The sequence below is a fragment of the Notolepis coatsorum genome (assembly GCF_963971535.1).
Source record: "Notolepis coatsorum genome assembly, chromosome: 3".
NCBI lineage: Eukaryota > Metazoa > Chordata > Actinopteri > Aulopiformes > Paralepididae > Notolepis > Notolepis coatsorum.
Window position 1 is genome coordinate 50,570,350 of NC_140167.1, and position 15,118 is coordinate 50,585,467.

Sequence of the window (15,118 nt, forward strand, 5' to 3'; positions counted from 1 at the left end):
TTGAGAAAGCAGAGATGATTAGAGAATTCACAAAACCCACTGCGATCATATGCATGGCTTACCTCTCTGGATGGATTTAGCCGGCAGCGGCGGTGGTGGCGGCATGGAGCATCCAGAGGGGGCACTGTTGGCAGGGGGGTTTCTGTACAAGAAGTCCAGGTTCTCGTAGGTCTGACAGGGCCTGCTAGCCATGTTAGCCCCGTTAGCCACGCTCCAGCGAGAAGGCGAAGCTGCTCCGTTAGAGGCGAGAGAAGTGCGTTGGTTTCTGGGGACACTCGTCTGGGGGAGGGTGAGAGAAAAGACGGGTCAATCTTTAATCTTCATCGTTTTCTTCCTCTGATATTCTAGTTACTTCTCTTTTTGCATCGTTCTCAAAAGCAACAGAGGAACTTGATGTGGGAGAACATGCAAGGGTACACTATAGAGGAGTTTTGAGATTGATTCAGCATTACAGGAAAATCTATGCATTTCAGGAGTTGAGAGATACGCTGGCTCGAGACAGAGTTGTAAAATACACATGATGTGTGTTTTGTTTTACCCGTTCATCCAGGTCATCCTCGCTGTCGTACAGGTCCTGGGACTGGGTCTCCCACAGGTACTCCACGTGAATCTGAGAGTTGAACTTCCCGCTGTGAGCCAGCTCCAACTGAAAACACACAAGCACACAACACTGAGGATAACGTAGTAATATAAGACTGACTACGCTATAAAACAAATATTATATTACATGTCGTCTTGTAGAAAATCTTGACTTTAGTGACTTTAGTTCTGGCAGTTACGATGTTTTTACTTGGTGTTAAATGAGTAGGTTTCCATAAAAAGTTAGAGCACAGTGAAGTGCTATTGGATTTCAGAGTTACAGAGAAAGATAGATGACACAAATATCTTAGCTGAGGAAAGCTTGGGGCTGGAGGTGGTTAAGGGAATAGTTGGAACCCTAGCCTTACGCTGCTACATACCAACGATGTTGTTGATCGTAAAAGTCCTTTCTCAGCACAATCCATGCTGTTTCCTCATACTAGCTCTGCTTGGTTAGCCACAAAGCAAGGGGTTCAGATTTCAGTTGTCCTCAGTCAGCTTGTACAGAGAGGAGCTGGAGCGGGAGCTAGTATGAGGAACAGCATGGATTGTGCAGAGAAAGGACTCGACAACAACATCATTGAGTTGGTGGGCTACTGGGCTTTATGAGATTGTTATGACCCTATGCGACAATTGAAACTATTTAATAAAAAAAATACATGGTTATCAATGTGAAAATCCAGTTGTTTATGCTGTCTTTTTGGAGCTGCATTACAGTAACAATATACTGTACACAAACAGTGAAGCACAAACACTCATTATAACAAAGCCAGGGCCAGCTGATAGGGTTCTCGACAAGGCGGTTTCACTAGCTAAATGTTCCCCACTTCCACGCAACACGGCCACAATGCTGAGGTCATGCGCCACAATAATTATAGGATATTAACACAGGGCAAATCAGATTAAACATGGCAGATGGCCAGTATGAAAATACAACCCATTTATAAATCATACACGCTGGAAGCTGATTACGACAGGCTTCCTCACACTGGAAGTTAGCTCTCGGTTCAGCTTTGTTGTTTTAAGCTTCTCTTACCGGCTATGGGAGTTGACTCTTTGGTAAGAGGTCGTAATGTTGCAACTCGATGCCGCGGTCGAGCTTCACTACTGACTTGTGTTTTTGGGTTCCTGAATATATGACTTTATAACAAGGCTTAGATGAAGTGAGGTAACTGAGGCAAAGGTCTTACCAACTCTCCACACTGCGTGTGCTGCAGCCGCCTGGCCAAGTCCAGAGCAGTCTCTCCAGCTGAGTTCACTGAGGAAAACACAAAACAACTGTTAAGTAGTTGCAATTATGTCTATTTTCTAGTCATTGAGGAATGTAGTCTGTGTGTATTTGTTTGTGTGTGTATACCTATGTGTAGGGTAGCCTTTCCTTTGAGCAGCAGTTTGAGACACTCCGTTTTGTGGTGGAGAACGCTGTAGTGGAGAGCAGTGTTCCCTTCTGTGGTTCTCTTCTCCAGACAATTACTGTGTGGCACGCACGCACACACACACACACACACACACACACACACACACACACACACACACACACACACACACACACACACACACACACACACACACACACACACACACACACACACACACACACACACACACACACACACACACACACACACACACACACTTAAAAACTCTCTTTACCAAGGGATAACGCCTGGAAGCTAAGCTCTATCGATCTAGAACTAGCTGATCAATAGATCATTAGATAGGTATAGACAAAATGGACCAGTGGTCAGTGACTGACCTGTTCTGGATGAGGAAATCCACCAGGGCTAGAGAGCTCCTCTCCTCCAGACGCACTGCCAGGTGCAGTGCTGTTTCTTTCAGGTCCTGAAGCAAAGGGAGACACAAAGTAAGGGAGTAAGCAAAGTAAGCAAGTAAGTAAATAAATACTGTAAATAAATGAATAAATAAGTTAAGAAATTAAAAAGGTCCTGTGTCTTATAAATGGCCTTTTCCAGTGTTTAGCATTGTTTCCTAGCTATGTGGGTTTATATCAATGGGGTCTATGTCTCTAATTCTCATTTTGGCTGATTGCTCCAATTCAGTTGAGACAATATCCTCCCCCAGTGAATTAAGCTATTCTGATTTGACTCGCTGTCCTACTGTACGTAGCACGGAGCTGATCTGCAGTAACGCCCCCTCTATGGTTGTAGCGCAACCATTCGCTCAACAACAGAGCGAGTGGAAATACACTTCCTCAAGCGGGTGCCGACAGAGAGAGCAGAGAACGAGCCAGCGAGAGAGAGATAGAGAGGGGGAGAGAGAGATAGAGAGGGAGAGAGAGGGAGAGAGAGGGAGAGAGAGAGATAGAGAGGGGGACACGGAGCAGGAGCTTCTCCCTCTCGGGGAAAACACACACGCATTTACACACAACCTGACCGCGCTGCACGGGGATGGGGCTTCTCCACTCGCATATCACTGTCAAAATATATTTGACTCCCACGTGCGCGCCCGTATTCCGATCCGTGCAATAATATTCACAGGGGTATATATTGTAATTTGAAACAAGTTACCAATGCATTGTCCCATGGGATTATGCCCCCCTGCGACGAAATTTATTAGTATCCCCCTCAATCTCTCTATATCTCTCTCTGTCTGCCTCTGTCTGACTGTCACTCAAAGCGCTTATGGGCGGAGCCCAGCCCAAAACAGCTTGAAATCTTGAAGTGGAAAAATGCTGCTTTAGAGTACTTGATTAGAAATACAAAACAATGAATTTTTTGGAAAAAAATTTACAGATGTGTTCCATAGACTCACAGGAATTGTGTAAAGTTGCCCAAATAGTGAAAGGAATAGCAAGACATGTCCCCTTTAAGTAAGTAAGTAGGAAAGAAATTAAGTACCGTACTTTTCGCACTATAAGCCGCACCTGACTATAAGCCGCAGCAGCTAAATTGAATGATGTGTACATATATAAGCCGCACTGGACTATAAGCCGCAGGTGTTTTAATGTTTAATTACCATATGTAATTAGCATTGGGACACAATACTGTCGGACAAATAACAAGCATTAACTCATTTACAAGTTGTATTAAGTTTAGCAAATAAGGGAACAGATAAATAACATTTCAATGCAGTCAAAAAAGCAATATTTAGATGTTTACACTTTCGAGTTTGGTCACGTCGAGTCACATATAAGCCGCACCGTTATATAAGCCGCAGGGTCGAAAAATGGGGGAAAAAGCCGCGGCTTATAGTCCGAAAAGTACGGTAAGTGACACATGACACGTGCGCATTGATTAATAATAATAATACATTTTATTTATAAAGCGCTTTTCAAGAACCCAAAGACGCTGACAATGAGCAAAACAAATGAACAAAGAAACAAAGAACCACAGGGAATAAGCAACAGTATGAGGACAAAGGACATAACAACCACGGGGAACAAGTAACAGATACAGAGTCCAGTAGGGGAACAGTCAGGGAAGTAAGGAAACTGAGGGGAAGGGGGGGCAGGAGAGGGAGAGAAAGTAGGGAAGGGGAAAGGGAGGTGGTAGGTTGGAGGAGGGTGGTTATGGGTAGCAAAGGTTGTATGCTTGGGAGAACAGGTAGGTTTTGAGTCGGGATTTAAAGGTAGAGAGTGAGGGAGAGTCACGGACAGTCTGAGGGAGGGTGTTCCACGGTCTGGGTGCAGCTCGTGATTGAGTGTTGAACTTGAGTCAACACCATTAGAAGTCATGGCAAATACTAGGTTTTGTTCCAACTCATCATTTCACTGCCGTTGTGTAAATGTGAGAATATGAATAGAATTGGCGACGAGTGAAAACAAATCCCTGATGTGAAACAGGTGACAGGGAGGGGGGAAATGTGTATTTAATGGAGCAAAAACAGGAGAAAATCACAATTTGCCCACCCTGCATGGATGCCTGCTACTTTAACTGACAAGCTAGCAGGAGGAGGGGATGCATGAGTAATGGTCTGATCTATAGTAGGGAGGGAAAAAGTAAACAAAGCGAAAATGTTGGGATAAAACCCACAACCTGCTATGCAGCCTCATAACACCAGTCTAACCAGCAGGAAAAAGCTTTTGAGGAGATCGCAGAGGTGCTGCAGATGTATTTAAATCCGAAGCCACTAGTCATAGCCGAATGTCGGAGCCATAGAAACAAAAACTATCTATGGTTGGAGCGTTGTCAGATCGGGGAGGGCCTGCCGAATGTGCTCAAAGACTTTGTGTGTTGTGGGCTGCAGAACGAGGGCACCCAGAAAGAAGAAGGTCCAGGGTTCACGTTGACGCCTGTCTGCTCCCGGCTGCCCTTGGGGGGGGAAGGACGACGGAATGGGTTAATCGCAGATACGAATCACATGCATGCATCGCATGCGTGCCGATTGATGACCTCTGAGCAGGTCCTAAATTATTATATTATTATTTAAATGACTCTTTGGCGGAGGATAAACGGACTAAGAGATTGCATTAAGAGATTGCCATATCTCATGGAGACTGCTGCAAAAGACGCAGGTGAGCTGCAAGGGAAACATACAGAGACATGTTAAAAATGTAATGATGAATTGAGAGACCAGTTACAGATACGGGAAAAGGTGCCGAGTGCTGGTTTTAAGGACAACGAATGTAGGCAGTGTAATAAAAAAGGGCACACAAAGAAAGATGTATATCAAAGCAGGATGATAAAGACACAAAAAAAAGCTTATTTTTTTTTTGTTTTACATTTTTACAGAAAGCTGCATGAAGTGACTGAAACAGAGACAGAAAGCTGCATGAAGTGACTGAAACGGAGACAGAAAGCTGCATGAAATGACTGAAACAGACACAGAAAGCTGCATGAAGTGACTGAAACAAGAAGACTCGTCAGATGGGACTGGATACAGGATCTGCTCTGTCAGTGATCCCATACAATGACAATCCAAAGCTAAAACCCACCTGAGGCTGAAATATAGTCCAGAGTATTTGTTGCCCCACAAAAGCCACACCTAAGAACTAACTAACTCCCATTAGGAAACTGAATGTAAAAGTGAAATATGAGAAAATCTTGAAAATATGAGATGCAACTTGGAGCTTTATGTGCTGAAAGACACAGGTGTGCCATTATTCAGATGTAGCAGAAAATAAACAACGAGGCTGGCCTGAAAGCAGAGCACACGCTCTACAGATCAGTACCCTGAAAAACATCAAAGCACAGGTCGTACTGGAGGACAACGCAAAGCCAGGATTTCACAAGGCACGTCCTGTACCGTAATGCCTGTATGCCCCAACATAGAAGCAGAGCTCCAGCACTTGGAAGAGCAAGGAATCCTCACCAAAGTGGGGTGGTCTGACGGAGCCACGCCAATAGTACTGGTGGGTATGAAAACAAGTGACAATGTGTATGTATCTGTGGTGATGTTACGGTTTAAGTGAATCATGTGCTTCGTACAGACCAGTACCCGCTTCCAACACATATTTGCATCAATGATGGATGTGTAATAAATACACACAAGGGCTCATATCAGGCTGGTCTGGTTGGCATCGCCAGTGCGATCGTTTTTTAAAACGTCTGGCGTCACCGGTAATACCGGTGTTGTCATGAGTCATTTTCACATCACTGCGGCAACCCTACCCAGCAGTATGGCAACGTGCCATAGACTAAGTATTACAAATTGTTACAAATGTTTCTCCTTGTGATCGACGCTCACTCAAAGTGGCCTGAAATATTCACAGTGAAACAGGCAACAGCCACTAACACAGAGGATCTCCTCCATGCACTCTTTGCATTGCACAGGCCGACATTTACCCCAGTAAATGTCCAACCCCCCCCCTCCCCCTCCAATGTACAGTTTATTCCCCTTCGGATGTATATATTTTTTTATGATCTCTTTTTCTCACACAGTACTGTATATTTGTATGTCTTGTCATAAATGTCTTGATGAATTGAAAATGGAGGACCCTGATGTAAACAAGATGAAAGTATTTTTCTGGTCTGCATCCCCTTAGCAGTTGTTTGTATTGAGCCGTACTGTATTGTACCCATTCTGCAATCTGTTAATAAAGTTGTCACTGTATTGTACCCATTCTGCAATCTGTTAAAGTTTTCAATCAATCAATCAAACCCCAAAAACTGCTAAGCGACAACGTTAGTCAGTTCACTGGAGAGGAGTTCCAGAGCTTCCTCAGGAATAATTGGTGTGAAACACATTACTTAGCTCCTCACCGTCCCCTAACGAATGGACAAGTTGAACGTTTCGTCCAGACGTTCAAGCAGTCGATGAAAGCAAGTAGGAAGGAGGGAACAGAAAGTACACAACTTCCTACTGGCATAAAGGAACACCATTCATGCAACAACAGGACACACACACCTGATATTTCATGGAAAGATATCAAAGATCACGTTTGGACCTGTTGAAACCAGACATCCGCAAACACGTTCAGGAAAAATAAGTGTCCAACTACAGAGATGCAAAAGAAAACGAGAAGCTTTGACATCGGTCAAAAAGTGCTCACCAGAGACTATAGGGGCCAGGTTTATTTTTTTCTTTTCTGGTAAGTACTGTTTTTCTACTAGGAAAATCTGTTGAATCCAACATATTTAAATCTCTCCAGTCATAATATCCTGTGAAAATAATTCCCTCTTTTTTTTTCTTTTACCAAGTAACGTACGTCCACTAAAAGTACTTGTTTTTGCCACTGAAACAGAAACCTCCCTCAAACCGAAGTCTCACTCTGAAATCCAGTGAGACGTGTTTGTGTGAGCGGCGGGAAAACAAACATTGGAAGCTGGAGCACGAGAGAGTTGGAGGATGTTTCTATGGAGTAACGTTGGACTTGGAACACAGCTACCGTAGCTGTTACGAAGGATCAGATTAAACCGAATATATGTATTTATTGATTGATATATATTGCATAGTATTTGCATATCGTCTGATATCCCTTGTGTATTCTTTGTACATATACACGGAATATCCCTTTAACCTAGTACAGACCATAATATTTCGTTCTCCTATTGGACAGCGGTCCCTTAGGCGCCATTGCCATACCCCCAGGGTCTAGTTCAAAGTCACCGTCAAAGACATGCCTAGGCATGAACGGCTCTGCGCAAGGATACGAGACAGGAATAGGGCTGGTACTAGTTTGTTCACCTAACGTATAAATACGGCGCAGGTGAATACAGAAGTTAAGTTACCCAATAAGTTGAAGCCTCACCCACGATACAACGTGCGGTGAAGTATGGCCTGTTTGGCCCCAAATAGAGCATTGAGACCGCGTGCGAATTAATAACTAAAGTATCAGAGTTTAACGCTGTACCGTCAAGTTCGACCTAGTTAATGTGAAGTACCGCGCACCGGAGAATCTACACCGGTGAATGCAGAGCCCTTTTCCGGCTGGGTTATTATTATTATTGCTTTGGTCCTGTGGCTGTCGGAGCGGAGGAGAATCGTCTACACCCCACTACTGTGTGGGATTTACCCGTGAGGAACATCACTCGAGCCCGTCTCCAGGAGAGGCTGGCCGGCTTTCACCTATGCTGCACGCATACTTGGATTACAGCTGCTGCTTTCGTCTGCCGATCAAGGGACCAGTACCGACTCCCGTAGCTGGAGCTTATTGATTCCCCGTTGATCCAGAGTTTGCATTCGAACATTTCCTCCCCTTGCTGGCTTACAACCGGAGGGACCCTACCAGTATCTCCCGCTGCCTTTACTAGAGTACCATAGATATAATTCCTAATACTCAGGTTGTATTAATTATCTCCTGCGTAATATGAGAATGGACATACGTTATTGATTTGCCTACGCACATTCCTTTGCCTTATAAGCGCATCCAAAGTAAAGTATATTATATACTATCATTGCTGCTAATAAATATTCTTAAACCCAGTTTTGTGTGGAACCGAGTCATTGTGGGAAGTGTTCTCATCATATATCCGTGTACTGTATGGCCAGTAGTAATGTACATAAGACAGTAGTGGTTTAATGATACCATACTTATTAATACAGTCAGGGAATTGTACCCCTCAGTTACAATTGGTCCTTCGAGCCCCGGATAAGAATTAGCGTAATATTAATATAATATTAATATTAACATGGCCGATGATGAACACTCCACAAACGGTTCTCCTAAACTAGATCGCCCGCAGCGCAGACATCAGCCACCTCCTTATCTAGAGGCATACGTTGTCAGTCCAATACCTAGCTTTAAAAAGAAGTTAAGTACGGATAAAATAAATAAAGCGGATAGTAAAAGTATGCCAAACCCTAACGACCAGGCGACCCCGCCAGTAGAGACCCTAGTGGGTTCTAACGTAACTGACCAAGCTCACGGGGGGGACCAGGAGGGACATGACATGACTTTACCCCCCGACAACGCCAACGGGACAGTCCCCGGAGAGCTCCAGGATAAAGAAAGCGCTCCAGGGACGGAACCCGACCCACTACCAGAAGAGACGCACACCCAGGAGATGGATCTCCTCGGAGCGCGACAGGAGAACGGATCTCCAACGAGCACTGCCAGAAGCCGATCACCTCCGCCTGTGTCTTCCCCCAGCGAAGCGGACAAGATGCTGGCGCAGGCACTCATCGCCACCCTGGCAGCCTCCACCGAGCGCGAACGAGCTGCAGACCAACGAGAGCGCCTTCACGCGCAACTCCAAGCGCAAGCCCTCAGTGAACGCGAACATTCTGCAACCGAGCGAGAGCGCTTCCAGGCGCAACAAAGGAGTGAAGACGACCGCATAAGACTGGAGACCAGACGCCTTCAGACGGAAGAGAACATTGAAAGAAGCCGCGCCGAGGCGCAGCACGCCGCCGCCAATGCGCAGCGCGACGCCGCCAATGCCCAGCGCGAAGCAGCGCGCGACGCAGCCCATGCCCAGCGCGAGGCAGAGCGCGACCGGCTGCAGGCGCAGCTGATGGACAAATTGGTTGCCATGGCGACACCCCCTCACTCCGCATGGAGCTCCCGGAGATCGTCACGACAAGGGTCTAGGGCACATTCCCCTACCCGACCAAGCGACCCGGGACCCCGCCAACAGGAGGATCCTGTCCACGTCTCCGAACCCCCTCCCCGGCCGGTCCATACGAGACCCAGCAACCGGGAAGAACCGGACCACGCCGAGAGACTGAACAGAAGACTCCAGGACCTAGCAGAGGAAGAGGAGGAGGAAGAGGAGGAATGTCAAGCCGACCAGCAGCAACGTACTCTGGACCAGGAGGCCCAGTACAGCCCCGACCAGCAGCAACGTACTCTGGACCAGGAGGTCCAGTACAGCCCAGACGTCAGCCCCGAGGCACTGCGCTACAAACCCCCGACTCAACTCACGGGTGAGTTTGACGCACCGTCAGCACCGAGGAACAGCACCTGGGTACCCGACCTTCGGTACCCACCAAGTACCAGCCCAAGACGACACACAAGGGGAGACTCGCCCAGGAGGCCTCTCCCCCAACGCTCACCGATGTGCCAGCCATCCATGGCATCGTACCTTGGCACACCGACGTTCCCGGACTTCACACACGAGAACAGAGCACAGTACACAGAGCTACGAATGTGCTTAGAGACAATGATGTCCGATGTACCGGATGAAACGTACAAGTATGCTATCCTACTCAAGCACCTGAAGGTGCCCAGAGCGCACAATATAGCGCTGGCATATTCCAACTCTACTACCCCATACACCGCGGCTCTAGTAGCCCTCGACCAACGTTATGGACGCATATGGGACTACGTGATACAGGAGATAAGAGACATTGACCGTCTCCCCCCAGCCAGAGACAACAGAGCATTGGATGACCTCTCTATCAAGGTACAGTCCCTGGTAGGGATGCTGGGGTCCCAAAAGGAAAAAGGGATACACGAACTGTACGCTAACTCTAATGTAGAGAAAATATTAGAGAAGCTCCCTCCCGCCCGACAAGAGCGTTTTCGGCGGCAGAGAGACCACCGTGACCCCAACGGCCCAGAGGCATCCCTCCTAGACCTGTCTGAGTTCCTCGCCAGGGAAGTCAGCAGCTTACGACTGGACACGTTCGTATGGAGTGGACCAAGCCCAAGACCAGGACCTCGGGGATTAAATGATAACCGCCGGTCGGTGACCGTTAGGCACCAAGCCGAATCAGTACCGCAGCACAAGAACCACGACACCCCCTCGACGAAAGAGGAGTGGAAGATTGAATGCCAGTACTGTGAAGGGGAACATCGGCTGTATCAATGCGACGATTTCAACAAGCTGACCACGGATGAGGTGAGTCAGTGGATCAAGGACCACCGCCGCTGCTTCCGCTGCGCGCGCAGCCACATGGCAGCTGCGTGCCGCTTGAAGAAGAAGTGCGGCAGGTGCGGCGGCACCCACTTGGAGGTCCTGCATGACATCAACAAGCGTCCGCCAGGACAACAAAGTGGGCCCGTCACGGTAATGTACCAGGCCGAGGCGGTGGCACCAGTACCAAAGATCCACCAGACCGCTCCCTACTGCCCCGACTGCTACAGCAGACACTGGGAGTCACGGTGCTACTCGGACGACCGCGAGTCGGCACCACCCCAGATGATCCAAAGCAACCGACCAACAGGAGTGCTCCACATTGACCAGCATAGCGGGACCCCCCGAGTGCTCATCAAAGTGGTCAGAGTGCTCCTGAGCTACGAGGACAAGGTCCTGGACACTTACGCCGTCCTGGACGACGGGTCTGAAAAGACTCTCCTCCTCGCTTCCGCCGCAGCCCAGTTGGGCCTGCGGGGTGCCAAAGGTACCATGACCATACGCACCATCAGAAGGGACCAGAAGACCATAAAAGGTGAAAAGGTCTCCTTCAAGATAGCAGCGGTGGACCAGCCCGAGAAGCAGTATAGTATAACCAACGTCTTCACCAGCCACGACATAGGCCTGTCTCAGTACACCTACCCCATCCCACAGCTGATGGCGAAGTATGTGCACCTACGTCAACTACCTATACCGCTTATAGACGGCACCACACCGACCCTGCTCATCGGCTCCGACCACGCGGACCTCATTCTCCCAATTGAGGCGGCCCACATCGGACCCAAAGGATGCCCAGTCGCGGTTCAGACCCGACTGGGATGGACGCTCCAGGGCCCCCTCTACGGACTTGACAGTCAACCCACGTCTACACGCTGCCTACACACAAAGGCGAGCGACACCGGCCACTCTCTCGTACAGCCCGTTGAGAGGCTATTGACATTAGGCGAGAGGCCTGTGAGAGAACCGTGGGCACAAGAGGGAGTTCGGAACTCCACCCCCCTCAGCTGCGCTCCAGACGTAGCTGACCTCGAACCTAGCACCCCAAGCGACTCCTTGACGGGGCGGCCAGAACCGGCCCCTCCTCAGACGGGGTACAGAGCAAACAAGAGAAACAGACGGAGGAGGAGGAGGCACAGCCAAGCACAGATCAAAGCAGTCTCAGGCCCGCTTCCTCCTAAACCCCCCTTCATCCCGTCCAGTCGTCATGATCATAGACCAGTCACTACCCCGAGCTGCGTGGCCGGCCGGCCGCGTAAGCAAAGTGACCACTGGTGCCGACGGAAAGGTCAGAGCGGCAGAAGTGCTCGGCCAGGGGCGGACATACACCCGGCCCGTGGCGAGGCTGATAGAGTTGCCAAGGCTCCCAGACACTCTTGATGACGACCATGACCCCCTGACTTTGTGAACTGCCCTACCCTCACAACAGACATTGAGTAGTGGACAGTGCGGTTAATCTGTCTCTGATTATCTAATTAGGTGGGACTAATTAGGAGGCGGCTGTTACGAAGGATCAGATTAAACCGAATATATGTATTTATTGATTGATATATATTGCATAGTATTTGCATATCGTCTGATATCCCTTGTGTATTCTTTGTACATATACACGGAATATCCCTTTAACCTAGTACAGACCATAATATTTCGTTCTCCTATTGGACAGCGGTCCCTTAGGCGCCATTGCCATACCCCCAGGGTCTAGTTCAAAGTCACCGTCAAAGACATGCCTAGGCATGAACGGCTCTGCGCAAGGATACGAGACAGGAATAGGGCTGGTACTAGTTTGTTCACCTAACGTATAAATACGGTGCAGGTGAATACAGAAGTTAAGTTACCCAATAAGTTGAAGCCTCACCCACGATACAACGTGCGGTGAAGTATGGCCTGTTTGGCCCCAAATAGAGCATTGAGACCGCGTGCGAATTAATAACTAAAGTATCAGAGAGGCGGTTAGGTGGCCGAGCGGAGATTGCGTTCGTCACCAACCCCGGAGCTGTGAGCTGGATTCGCCTGTTCGAATCCAGCTCACAGCTCCGGGGTTGTCACCAGCTTGGCTGGCCGTCTGCACTAATACAATTGGCTGTATTAGAGGGTGGGAGAAGCTGGCGGGGTGGGTCCGGGTCGTTGTAAACAGCGACTCCTACAGTTCGGTCGGGGCGCCTGCTAAGCGCGGATAGGACTCGAGGGGGATAGTGTGGTCCTCCCACACGCTACGCCCTCTCGATGAGAATCCGCGCAGCCAGGTGAAAAGAAGCAGTGATTGGCTGGACGTGTGTCGGAGGAAGCACGTGGTAGCCTCCACTCTCCCAGATGATCTGACTGTGGGGGGTAAGTGCGCAGCGACCAGGAAGGGACTGGGAATTGGCATACGACTAACATTGGGATGGGAGAAAATCGGAGGAAAATGGAGGGGGAAAAAGACAAAAAAAAAATAAAAATAGTATCAGAGTTTAACGCTGTACCGTCAAGTTCGACCTAGTTAATGTGAAGTACCGCGCACCGGAGAATCTACACCGGTGAATGCAGAGCCCTTTTCCGGCTGGATTATTATTATTATTGCTTTGGTCCTGTGGCTGTCGGAGCGGAGGAGAATAGTCTACACCCCACTACTGTGTGGGATTTACCCGTGAGGAACATCACTCAAGCCCGTCTCCAGGAGAGGCTGGCCGGCTTTCACCTATGCTGCACGCATACTTGGATTTCAGCTGCTGCTTTCGTCTGCCGATCAAGGGACCAGTACCGACTCCCGTAGCTGGAGCTTATTGATTCCCCGTTGATCCAGAGTTTGCATTCGAACATTTCCTCCCCTTGCTGGCTTACAACCGGAGGGACCCTACCAGTATCTCCCGCTGCCTTTACTAGAGTACCATAGATATAATTCCTAATACTCAGGTTGTATTAATTATCTCCTGCGTAATATGAGAATGGACATACGTTATTGATTTGCCTACGCCCATTCCTTTGCCTTATAAGCGCATCCAAAGTAAAGTATATTATATACTATCATTGCTGCTAATAAATATTCTTAAACCCAGTTTTGTGTGGAACCGAGTCATTGTGGGAAGTGTTCTCATCATATACCTGTGTACTGTATGGCCAGTAGTAATGTACATAAGACAGTAGTGGTTTAATGATACCATACTTATTAATACAGTCAGGGAATTGTACCCCTCAGTTACAGTAGCGTTATCTAAGAGCTAAAAACAGCGGCTTGTGTCCAAATTGTGCCAACAACATGTTGCCCACTTCGTGTAGCGTTCATAGACTATTGAGTGGCAGCTGGGATAGTTTCACAGTCAGACAGGACCCCTGACATACACTGTGAGTGTTGGAACCATATTATGGTCTGGCGCAGGCAGGTAGACCAAATACTGGATGCAGCAACTTGTGAAGTCATGGCACAATCTGAGAGCTCAGCTGAACCTCAGGACTCGGGTGAGTTCACTCTCATCAACATCAGATGTGTTCGGTGTGAACAGTGCCACTGAAATCCAGCAGACTGTTGAACCTACTCCTCAGAGTCCAACTGACTCTGGCCCACCAGCCAGACACTACCCTGGGAGAAACCAGAGCACCTCAGAGGCTCGACTTATAATCATTGACTGACAGATCGTTTGTTTGTATAAAATAATTCAAAATAAATGTTGGATGTCAGAGAAACAAGATATTGTACCTGATCTACATTTGTGTCCATCATAATCAATACAGTGGCATATTTTTGTTATTGAAATGTGACACTTACCCAAAGCATTGTATTGTTTGTTTGATGTTAACTAACAGCGTTTAGTTAATTGAAATGTTCCGAAATTAAAAGTGAAATTGTTACTTTTGTTGCCGTTTTTATTGGTTCGTTATGGTTCACATTGTCAATTGTCTAACAAACAAATCAGTCTAAACAAAAGCATGTGATCATGCAGGTCAGCCTTTTATTGGACATCCTTTTGAATCCCATACCTGCCAGTGCCAACATTATTATAAAGGATTCAGGGGGCTTCAGGGAATTATATAAAGGGGCTTGCAGGAATATTCATTTCATTTTGGTCGTTTTGTAGTTTATATATGTGGACAAAAGAATCATGTTGTCTCCACCTTGGCTTGCTTCGACAGCTGGACATTTGTTTACAGTGGCTGGTGTGTTTGACAAAGTGCAGTGTGAAAGCTAACCCAATCAAATGAAAAAATGCAACAATGTTGCAATTTCTCCCCCGAATCGCAGTTCATCGCAGTGACAGAAAAGTCAAGGTAAAATAGTGGTTCCTGTTCAACTCATCATTTTACTACTGTTGTGCGAATGTGAGAACAACAGTAAGTAAGTAAGTAAGTAAGTAAGTAAGTAAGTA

At 47.6% G+C, this 15,118-nt stretch overlaps 1 protein-coding gene across 2 annotated transcripts in view; it reads right to left on the reverse strand.

The window, feature by feature from the left end:
* Positions 1–15,118, reverse strand: part of asap3 (ArfGAP with SH3 domain, ankyrin repeat and PH domain 3) — a 55,788-nt gene that overhangs the window by 6,606 nt on the left and 34,064 nt on the right. For both annotated transcript variants that reach the window (XM_084310528.1, XM_084310527.1), the window contains exons 18-22: positions 2,336–2,421; positions 1,937–2,052; positions 1,770–1,837; positions 539–646; positions 63–279 (exon numbers count right to left, since the gene is read on the reverse strand). In XM_084310528.1, coding sequence (XP_084166654.1) covers positions 63–279; positions 539–646; positions 1,770–1,837; positions 1,937–2,052; positions 2,336–2,421 — 595 coding nt within the window. The remainder of the gene's footprint in view (positions 1–62; positions 280–538; positions 647–1,769; positions 1,838–1,936; positions 2,053–2,335; positions 2,422–15,118) is intronic.